Here is an 11,863-nt window from a genome sequence, read left to right as displayed (position 1 = left end):
GTACTGCCTATTTGTAAAGCACTTGGAACAGACATCATGCTGTAAGTACCAAGTGTTATTTCTGTCTGAAACAGCCAGGTGTGGCTTGCTGGCTCCTGGGGTTTGCAAGTGGAAAGGAAGGAAGGCCAGGGCAAGCCTCAGCTGCTTTACAGTGCACTTGCAGCCCATGCCAAGCTCTGCCTCCCTGCTGCAGACCAGCCCAGAGGAAGGAAACAGCACTATCAGGGATGACTGATGACAGGAGAAAGCATTTGCTGTCCTCAGTAAGAGGATCAAGTGCCAATAAGCAGACTCCAGAGGCTATGAAGATTGATTTACTCCTCCCCTCTCCCACAGGGACTTCTCATTGTGGCTGGAGGCCCCTCTTTGGCTGTGCTGTGATGACAGGGCACAGCTGAGGCCCCATTAACATCACTCCTGCTTTGAAACACTGGTACCAGCAAGTCCTGCTGACCAGAGACAAATGAGCAGCTCTGAAGGAGGTCAGGCTCCTGAGCCTCTGTGTGAGTCTGCATCCATCTCACAAATGCAGTGAGGGTCTGTGGAACTGAGTGACTGGAAGTAAAATATTCCACATAGGAACAGTAAAGTGTGTGTGGTAGGCATAAAGGCACAGAGCCCAGACTTCATTAAGGTAGATTTTATATTTTGAAAAGCAATATTAAAAAACACTGGAAAATGCAAGATAAACATAACAGTTGCTTCTACAAGTTTTAACCTTGTATTGCTTGGCCATTTTGACATATAAATTATTGCTTACTAGCTCTCATAAATACACGACACAATAATATGTACAGAGGCAAACAAGCATGAAATATGCAAAGGAAAACATTGGCAACATTGATTCTGGTAAATCAGATTATTTCATACATACCAGGTCTCATGATGGTGGATAACTACTAGCTGTAGTCCCTGAGAAGTTAGGTAAATACCTTGATTTGGGGGTTTCTATTTTATTATTTTTAATGTAAGCTGACACCATTATGGCACTCAAGAGAGAACAGGCAGGTGTTCTTACCTCAGCTCATTGACTTCATCCCAGTGTTTAACAGTGTATAAGATGGCAATAAATAATAGGCTATGCAAATAAATATTACTCTGCTAAAATGTTTAGTATTTACATCTTTCTTTGTAATTTTACAGTAGCACAGGTCTTATTTCTGATAACACCCTTTCTTTTGCCACTGCTATGCAAATAAAACTTATTGCTATTCAAGATGATGTTGGAATCAAAAAGCCATGTTAGAGAAACATCTAAATTTGTTGCCACAAAATCCCACATCAAAGAGGTATAAAATGACACAAGCTCTTTCTCTGTCTAATTACTCTTAGATACTAAAAAAAAGAGTATGCAGAGTATATAACCCCAGATGTGATTGTGATAAATGGAATTTACAAGATTTATAGATTTTATACCATGTAACCTATAGCACTATTGAAGGATGTAAAAAAATCACACAATACCACCACTGCTGGACCCTGGCAGAGGCTGTCTAATGCTGCCTTTCCCTAATACAGGGTTTACTTCTAGTTCTTCTCCTAACTTCCAGATCTTCAAACTGCTTACCAGTCTGCAACAAGGCTCTGCAATACTTTACCTGTGGAATGAAGACATAGAAGGGCCTTTTTTAAATTAGACATATTAGCTATAGGTTTGGGCTATTTATTTTTCCTTTATAGCAACAGTTTTAAGTTAAGTTTTAAGTTAAGTTCTTAACATTAAATTGATGCAGGCATGTTGGACCCACACCTGAATCTTAAATCCAAGCTATACAGGCCACTATAAAAACTGGTTTGTAAAGCTCTGACTAGTTGTTTAATTAGTCACAGCACAGATAACAAGGTTAATGCTGGCTGTGTGCCTTCAAACTGATTCTATGCCAGCTGCAAGTGGTAGACAGCACCTGATTTAGTGTGAAATTACAGTGGTGCAGAAAGCCAACAGCTCAGCTGGCCCAAAGCCTATTGGTATGAGTTAACCCATCCCTTTATTTCATTTTGAGTTGGCAGAGTGAGGAGTGCTCCAGGTAGGTCTATCAGGCTTTCAAATCAAAGCCTTGGCACCGAATCATCTTTTTTTTCTTTTCCCTTCTTTCATTTCCTTTTATTCTTCTCCAACTCAGCTGCTGCTTCATCCATGGTAGCCACCAAAACTATCACAGAGCCAAATGCAGTGAACTGAGAAACAGCCCCACCTTCTCACCCTGAATACCTTTGAATGCTCCCTCTCCCACAGATTTCCAGAACAACTTTGTGGACTAGAGTGTTGCACCACACAAGCTGAAGCATGCAGGCTGGTCTACACACAGGCTCCTAAAAATAATGCCACAGTAAAAAAAAAAAATTCACAAGAGGGAGCTCAAAACCCAGGAAAGCATCCAGGTAATGCAGCTAGATTGGGAATTCCAAGTGCTGTAGCCCTAGGAAGAACTGCAAAAACACAAGCAACAAATTGTATCTGGTTTTTGTTCTTACACTGCAAAAAGGAGCCCACCACAGCTAGTATCTTCATTTGAACAGTTTTGGTCTGTTTGCACAAAAGAGTTATTTACAATATGTGCAGTCACATCTACAGAAGAACATAGGAAATTTTTACTCCATGGCCAGCAAGAGTTTATTTTTTTTTTCTTTTTACTGGGTAAAAAGAAATTTTTTTCTTAAAAAAAATCATATAATATTTGATAATAACAAAGTACAAGCAAATACATTTCTGAAACATCTGTTTCCTTTACAATAGATCTATACAATATTTCACAGATGGGAAAACTGAATGCATTCTACAGATTCCCCCACAGACTACTTGTTAAAGCTGCTTTTTGTTTAAATCCCTTTAAACTAGAGATAACACAATGATGAAGAGCATGCTACTTCAGTATTCCCACATTTTAGTAAAGGAGCATTTTCTTGGAAGCCTTCCTCATGTGGAAAACATACAACAGAGATGGGCAAGCAATGCAGAGTATCCTCCCTGCTCTGTAAAGGGACTGTCACTGAGAGTCAGTGCACACACACATGCCAAAGAGCACCCTGCACATCGCCTGTGGCATCCACTGGATCATTTCAGGGCAACTTCTTAGCACTGGAAACCAGGTGATGGTGGTGCTCAAGATGCAGGTCAGCTGTAGACATGACTTTAGAAATGCTGCCCCAGCACAGGGCCAGATGCAGTACTTTTAACTACATGAGAATTTTCATGGGGAGGGCTGTGAAAGGGACAAAAGCAGTAAAGGGACCATGATGCTGAGAGCCTGGTGTGTATGCAGGTAATCCTGGGATCCTGTAAGGGATCTGTTCTTCAAAAACAAGAAGTTAGGTGAAGTAATACTTACTGAAATGTTATTTCCAGTGGGGGGGAATTAGAAATGTAGATGGATCTAGGTATTTGCCTATGAATAGATACCAAACAGGCTGTAATCCAAGCAGAAAATAAAGCTCCTGCTATAATAATTTATAAGACATTAACTGCAGGAGCCAATGCTAAATCTGAGATAACTGGAAAGGAAGAAAATAACATGTTTTCAGTGTACAAACAATTGTGTCCATAAATTGCAACAGAAGTGGACTGGCTCTTACAGTGTGTTTTATAAAGCATATTCTTAAAGGAGCCATAACAGACTGAACTGTTTACTGCTGACCTCCACATCACAACACACTCTTGAGCTTCATCTGGTTGCACTGCCTTGTTATATTCCTGTTATAGGTTGCTCACACATCTCAAATACTATGCTCCAGTGGACTCATGGGAGCTGCACAGATTGCACATTATTTTTGGCAACAATACTTTTGGCAGCCTTGAATTAGTGAGGTACATACTGTGGTGAACTGGGAATCCATCCCCTTGAGCATGTTGCTTGCTGAAATGTTTTTGCTGCTGTGACACGATGATTCTTTTCTTTCTAATACTGGCAGAATCTGCATTGAAAGCTACACTGGACCAAACAATATTTTCACAGAAACCAAGCTGCTGAGCTCAAAGGACACTGCTCCACTCCCTCAGGTTGCCCAGAGACCAGCAGGAATGGCACCAAGCTTGCCCTGCAACTCTGTGAGCAGCTCCTTTGCTGGCTCTTGCCTGATTTTCCTGCGCATGTTGTGTGAGCTACTGATAAAACTCAGTAAACCGTTCTCATGTAGGGAAGCAACATGCTTGGCATAAACATTCACTTAATCCAAAGTGCTGCAGTTACAAGGTCATAGGAAGCTGTGAGCGCTCACACTCGTGGCTCTATCCTGTGGGAGAGCTCAAACAGAGCTTGCTGGTTGTCGATGACGTGCAGGTGGTGGACGTATGGCTTCAGCTCGTGATGCTCTTTTGAAGGAACTTCATTGCCTGCAAGACAGGAGAAAGGGGATGGATCAGAAAGCTGTGCCTTGCCTGCTGCTCCTCTGTCCTTTGTCACAAAGCCACTGCTGTGCCACCTGTCAGGTGCTACACAGCCACAGGAAAGACGGCCAGTAATCCAAAGGACTTGCGGTTTAAGTGCAGTGCATGAGGTAACAGATAGATAGAGAAAAGGGGAGAATAAAACAAGAAATGGGCAATTCTGGGTAGCCAGCATGCATAAACTAGGGGGGCACAAGGATGGCAAGAAGCTGACTCTTCCCAAGAGGAAGACTCAGTTCTGCTGCCACACAGGCATTCAATCCCCCGTAAGGGTGGTTCAAAGTTTCCTTTGTGCTGCTCTGGCAGCACAATGGGACCTTGAGCAGGGGTGGGCAACCCAGCCTGCAACTTTTTAAAAATTTTAACACAGTCCACAAGACAGCAGGCCCTGGATGATTTTCTTCAGAGCTGGGGAAAGGTGACAGCACAGCAGATGGATACGAAAGCTCTTCAAAGCTGCTCTGACAGGCTGCTGTGTTTTGATCTGTTAGGCTTTTGATTTCTGATCTAGTAACAGAGACAAAAGTCATGCTCTCATTTCATGGGAGTTTACACAGCAAGAGGAATTAGCTGTGTAACAGACAAACTGAAGGGTGGCCTGAATAGCACTTGTTCTCTGTTACAAGCTTCATGCTCAAAATGGGCTTGTGGGAACTCACTGCCTGTAAAACCCTCCAGCATGGCTGGTACTAGCAGAGACAGAAAAAAGAAAGCCAAGCCCAAGATCCATCAAGACAGGCAGAGAAAGCAGCATTGCTGACTTCTGGCAGACGAGCAAAGGTTGGATAGCTCAATTCGTATCCATGTCCTCAAGGAATTTTTAATAATATTACCATAAATTGAAAAAGAAAACCCTTCAAAATTCCCTGAGCAATCAGCTTAACTCACACACTTCTTCCCTCTCCTTTGTTTCATTATCATCCTTTTCTCCACACTCTCCAGCTGTATGAAAGTTCCCAGGAATCACCAACCCCACTTGTTTCTGAAGACACCTCTATGATGCTGTGTGGGTGACACGAGATGTGAATGCAGCCAGCTCTGCATGTGGCTGCTAATGGGGCTCCTGGGCAGCTGTTTGAAAGAATTCTTGCACAGCAGCCATCTAACTTGAGCAATGCTGGAGAGAACAGGATAATGTGATAAATCTGTGTCAGGATACAGAGCTGACCTTTCTGTTCTGAGGGAATAGGAGCCCAGCAGCTGTGCTGAACATGGGGAAAACATTTGTATTTCTCATTAACACCTCAAATGACAAAAGCCTGAATTATGTTATTTTTTCAGGCTGCTTTTCCTCACTTTGGAAATTATTTGTTTTCAGGATTTAGGATATAAATGTTATTTCCATTAAACAGGCATTTCAGTTTTACTTGGAACCTAACTAGTTTCTAATCCAGAAACACGTTGGCCTGTGAGCTTAATACACATGATACAGTTCATAAACAATAATAATATTCCTTGCTCAGTTTTGTTTGAATTCCTTCCTACAGTGAGATGCCTGCTGCTCTTAGGCCAATCTGGGAACTGATGCAGTAGAAAGATTCACATTCCTGAGAGCAAAATAAGCCCACTAGAAAAGGAAACTGTCCATAAAGTCTCAATAAATATTCAGTGAATTCATTTCATGCCTAAACGAATTTCAGGAGAAAAAAAAGTGCCTACAGGGATGTCTGTATAAGCTGCTTTTAAAATGCCAGCTTCACAATAAATCAAGTCTGTGCTAAAATAAAATAACAATTGCCTACTTCAAACTACCAGATTATATGATAAATCTCAGGTATTAACCTTGGATTTATGTTGCAAGACTTACAAAATCACTTGTTAAAAATAAAAAAGACAAAAAAGAGATGAAAGATGTGCAGGGAAAGTGCAAAAACCCCTCACATCACTGAAAGGAACCAATGTTACTTTTCATAATGCCAAATAGGAGACATTTTAATTTACAGAGGCATGGTTTGGATAATCAACGTTTCCTTCAGTATCTGAATTCAAAGAAGGCACATCTTGCTCCTTCCTCCTCTCTGCCCCTCTTACATACATTTACATGCATAAATATATATATATTTGTATATTGATTTAGAAAAATTACTCAAGAACCATAATACTGAACAGCCTTTGTTTAAAAGTAATATTGTATATACATGTGGTAATTCAATAAGGCAAATGTTTAACACAACTGTTAAAAGTACCTATTATTCTCCAAGGTACCTGTATCTATAATTAAAATTATGATTATTATTCTTTTTGTTGGAGTCAATGCTGACAGCTGCTGAAAAGTCAGTGGAAAAAAGATATTATTCAACTCTTATTTTCCCCAAGGCTGCAGCACAGTTCTGAACTTCTCTTTGAAAAAGAGTTTTTAGTTGCCTCAATAAATGACATGTTTAGTGGGTTTGGCTTAAAAACTAACTGCTTCCTAAAGTAGTTCTTGTGACCCCTTCCTGTATTTAACATCTCTGCAGAGAATAAGAACACTGGAAGGAGAAAAGCAAGGTTTCTCCTCTGCTAGCAGCAGAAAAAAGAGAGCTGAAGTTTTCTGGCATGGTCCCTTAGGGTTGGATTCTCTAGTGGTTAATAAGGCGGAAACAACAACAAAAAAATTTTGAAAAAGCAAACAAAGAAAGTCCTCTGTGCAGCTGAGGCACTCACAACCATTGCCTTCAGCATAGATCCTCCAGTGTCTAAAGCAGGCACAGCTATATTTGCAGCTTCCCCTAGAAAACAATTTCATTTCTTCCTACTCAACCACTTTCACAAAACCCACAGGACCTTCATACCTTCCAAGACCTCTACAGTTTTGTGAAATGTCCTCAAGAGCCCCAGATCAGCAAACAGTTGCTCTTGGTGAACAGCTGAGTGAAAAGCTGTGGGGATGAGTGACATTTTGGAAGCCTAGAATGTTCCTAGAAACATTTTGTAAACTCAAGCTTCCTCCAAATCTGGTTTTTGCTATGTTGATTTTCCCAAAATGATGCCCTCTCTTGTCCATTTAAATAGTTTTTGACCACATTCTGCTGCTGCAGTAAACCTGAGCAACTGGAAAGGAAACAGGAGGGAAAAAACCAAACCAAAAACTCAACAAACCCTTAAGGATGTACAAAGGCAAAATAAGTAGGAAATTTTGTCTACTCACCAAATTGGTTATTTCTGCAATGTCTCAGTGACCGAACAGTATCTGCAATCATGTGCTGCCGAGACAAAATAACAAACATCAGTGCAAAGACCTGGGACAGATTCTGTCATTAGAAAAGCCTGAAAAATCTCCTTGCCTTACATGGTGCAGCAAAAAGCAACTGTAGTAAGGTGGAAAATGAAGACAGCAGGAGAAACTTTGCTCTTTGTCTTAGTGAAACAGGGTTAGTCTAGATGTCTTATTGCTATCACACAGATTAAATGAGAACAACTTCTAGGAACCCATGGAAAGTGGTAATGAAAAATAACCAAACATTTGCTTGCTTTCCTTCCAGTGTCTTTTATTAAACTGAAAGCCTACAGCAAGGAAGGTCTGTGGGCTGGGTGAGTGCTTTGGTGCACCTTTAGTGCATTATTGTGTAGTCTGCAGCCTCTCCTTCTGTCTCCACATTTATATAATTGGACTGTAAGCCTCTTTGGGGCACAGACTACACCTCTTAGTGTACACTTGTGTAATGCCTGCCACACTCAGGCACCACTATCAACCAGGCAATTCTCTACAGCCTAACCAGCACAAAAAAAAAAAAAAAAAAAAGATCCCATAGCCTAAGTGCTGAAGAGCAAGCACCCTGACATCTCCTGGTATGTACCAAGTAAAACTCTCCTGTAGGTATGCTATTTCAGCAAAAGCTGGTGCTTACAGGGATATTGGATGTTCACTTACATTAAGAAGAGGAAACAAAAGGTTTCTAATCCAGGGTCAGGTCATTAATTTATACAAAAATTGTGATTATTCACTACATATCAGTAGAGGGAGCTTATTTTCACTAGATATTACTCACAGTTCTTAAGCAATTACTTTTTAAAAATTTTACTGTTTCTGAGGCAATTCCTCCCCAAATCTAGTAAAAGAAGCAAATTTTAGTTAGCAGGAATGGTCTGAAAGCTCATGCAAACAGCTGATGCTTATTTCACATCTCCCTCAAAAATTATTAGAGGTGGAAAGGATTAACTGTCTTGAGCAGAGTATGTTTAAGAGCAGAATGATGCAGTGAAGTTCACCTCTCAGCATCCTGGGAGTGGCTTACAAGGCTCCTCCACAAAAAGCTTATCACAAGAGCATGTTTAATGGAAACTTCATATTTCTTTCATCAGTAAATCAAAATAATTTTTCTTGTTACCCGCTGTGCTTCATTTGCCATGAAATTATACAATCTCTTGTGCTGATGTCCTTGCACTGATTATAATGAAGTTCTAATGAGATGATCTAGATTTCACGATCAATAATGTGAGTACTGGCAGCACTAAAACTTCCACAAGTGCTGCTGCTATGATGTTTCCCAGCCAACATCCTCTGAATTTGGATTTTAGAAGTCAGAGAGACCCACACATCACACATACTGTAACTCTTTGCTGTCAGTCACTGTGAGGGTCTTTCCCAAGACTGGCTTCTGGAGGTGATGCTCTGGTAAGGGAAAACCTCTTTGGGCAACATTTAAAGCAGAATCCCAAATCCTCCATCTTTAGTATCCTAATTATGCATTTCTCTCTGGTTTAGATTCTCTGGGGTCCAGAGAATCAGGTGCTTGCATACTTGTGTGATGAGTAACACACATTTCTTGTGGCTCTTCAGCCCGACAGCTACCCGGGATCATTAGCACTCCTTCCACTGAGGACAGCAGAGCCTCAGGCTTGGGCTTGCACAGATACCTGGGGGTGTGGGTTGAGAACCCACAGCTGCACATGCACAAACCTTACAGCTGAAGGCTCGAGGTAAGCAGGTGTTATTGGAAATGGCAATGGCCACTGACCTGTGATAGAGTTTGCTGGAGTGTGGCTAAGACATGTCATTGCTAAGACATGACTGATGTCTGGAGAGAAAAACCTGAAGAAGCCACGTTTCAGTGAAACAGGTAAGCAAATACCATGGAAATACCTTGAGATGTGACCTTGTATGACTATATTTTCATTTATTCCCTCAGATTTAGCTGAAGTGGATATGATATTAAATATTGATCTAACACTATAACAGACTAGACTTTACCCAAAATGCAGTTAAATTAAGCACTGCAACCCCTTCACCTTTGCTACAGATAGGTAACATTCCTGAGACAAAAGATAGTTGGTTTTTTTTTTTTCTTTGCAAATTTCCTTCTTTACATTTTGAATTAACTTTGTATCCACCGCTATCATTTCATGTCAAATCAAATTCAGTCATGGTAGGACTGCTGAGTCCTAAGAATATAAAAGAAGCAGGGATTGTAGGGAGAAAGAAAATCTTATTAAAGAAACTAATATAGTTGGAAAAATAATGTTTCAGACTGACAAGTCCTCCTTCAGGTGAGATGTTTAATGCAGAAATGAAATATTTCAAAACGGTGATCCAGAGACACAAGAAACCATCTTTGCTTTGAAATTCATAAGTGGAAATTCTAGTCATTTATGACAGTGAGTAAGTTCCTTCCCCAAAGCAGTAATCTGCCATGGTAGAATAATTCTTTTCTTCTTTTTCTGCAACAGCAAATTTGCAGGTGAGGTTCAGTGGCTTGATCCAAATCAAGCAGGAGTCAATGTCAATCCTAATTTTTCTCAGCAAAGGCCAGAAAGTGCTTAGCACTTCAGTGTTCAGTACAGAACACCAAGAAGGACATTGTTATTTGGGACAAAGCCCTTATAATTAGAAAAGAAGCAAGGACTGATGAATACGTGATCACACGTGATGCATCTTGTGAGCTCATGGCCATCCACTAAATCCCTTAACGTCCAACTGAGCCAGGGTAATACCAGTGTGCAGCCTGAATTGCCACTACACTGATATTTAAATCTCTCCTAAGCCCCCACTTCCTAAGCTTGCACTATTGCCTGCATTCATATGTACAGGGCTGCATGAGACAGCATGTTTCTGAGAGCGTGATCTGAATGATAATTTGGAGGAAATGTCAATCTGAACAACCCTCACCCTACAAACAGCACCTCAGCCTCTCCCCCCCTGCCATTTGAAATGCCCATTATCCATTTGAATGGAAAAGGTGAGATCCTGGCTCACTGAAGTCAATTAGCAAAGCTCCCACTGCCTCTGGAGACACAATGGAGACAGAAAGGAAAGGGATTCTTATCCAGGAAGCCCAGCATACATGAAACATACACATTACACAACAAACAAACAAATGAACACAGCCTGCTAAGACTGGACAAGAATTAGATCCTACATATTCACTAAATAAATATATGGGCCAGTGGGGGGATTTTATTAACAATTATGGTGCATCAAGGGCTAGTTTAATTTACATGTTAATTGGATGTACTTCCAAGAGGCAATGAAGAAGAACATGCTAATGAGTTTTGTGAAAACACCTAAAGGTCAAACAGTTAATGGACTTGGGACAAGAAAACCTTTCATTAAATGCAAATCAGTATTCCTGTAAACTCTGCAACAAGAAAAGGTACAGAAATCAAACAGAAAACACAAAAAAAAAAAGGAGCTCAGATTAAAAAGTCAGAGTCTACATCTGCTTGCAAGTTGAAAGACAACATATATTACAATAGAATGTAAACATAAGTTCAACATCTGGCTCATTAATAACTCCATGGTTGTGTATGTATTCCTAAACACATGTAAACACATGGAGAAAATAGTTGGGCACAATTCACCAACCACAGCCACCTGGCCTAACAGTGCCATGGCATACCTGCACAATTGCAAAGAACATTTTGGTTTCTTGGTCAAATACTACAGGCCAACAAGAAAAAAAAATAAAAAATCCAAGCTTCTCTACTCCACCACTGTTAAGATATATAGACTTTGGCTTTCAGTGCCATAGAATCACATAATAACCTGAGTTGGAAGGGACCCACAAGGATCATCAAATCCAACTCCCATCCCTGCACAGCACCACGAGTCACACCCTGTGCCTGAGAGTGTTGTCCAGACACTTCTTGAGCTCTGTCAGGTTGGTGCTGTGACCACTTCCCTGGGGAGATGTTCCAGTGTCCAAACACCCTCTGGGTGAAGAACCTTTTCCTGATATCAAATCTAAACCTCCCCTGACACAGCTTGGAGCCATTCCTTGTTGCTGGTCAGCACAGAGCAGAGATCAGTGCCTGCCCCTCCTCTTCCCCTCTCAAGGAACTTATAGACTGTGAGGAGCTCTTCTCTAGGTTGAACAGACCAAGTGACCTCATAAAAATGTTACCAAATAAACCCCTCCCCAAACCAACCAAAACCAACAACAAAACCCAAACAAACCACCAAAACCCAACACAAATTAGGCAATTCAAACCTCTCTCAGTAATACCATGTCATCTGATGGCTAGAGTGAATGTGGCCAAAAATATATCATCAAGTATTTT

The 11,863-nt window shown here is 40.8% G+C and overlaps 1 protein-coding gene across 1 annotated transcript in view; it reads right to left on the bottom strand.

The window, feature by feature from the left end:
* Positions 1-625: 625 nt before the first annotated feature.
* Positions 626-11,863, bottom strand: part of RAPGEF5 (Rap guanine nucleotide exchange factor 5) — a 155,165-nt gene continuing 143,927 nt past the window's right edge. Inside the window, exons 25-26 of the mRNA XM_056483737.1 lie at positions 7,515-7,569; positions 626-4,330 (exon numbers count right to left, since the gene is read on the bottom strand). Coding sequence (XP_056339712.1) covers positions 4,212-4,330; positions 7,515-7,569 — 174 coding nt within the window. The 3' untranslated portion in view covers positions 626-4,211. The remainder of the gene's footprint in view (positions 4,331-7,514; positions 7,570-11,863) is intronic.

Source organism: Oenanthe melanoleuca, chromosome 2 (assembly GCF_029582105.1).
Source record: "Oenanthe melanoleuca isolate GR-GAL-2019-014 chromosome 2, OMel1.0, whole genome shotgun sequence".
NCBI classification, from domain to species: domain Eukaryota; kingdom Metazoa; phylum Chordata; class Aves; order Passeriformes; family Muscicapidae; genus Oenanthe; species Oenanthe melanoleuca.
This window is presented reverse-complemented; position numbering and strand designations above follow the sequence as displayed.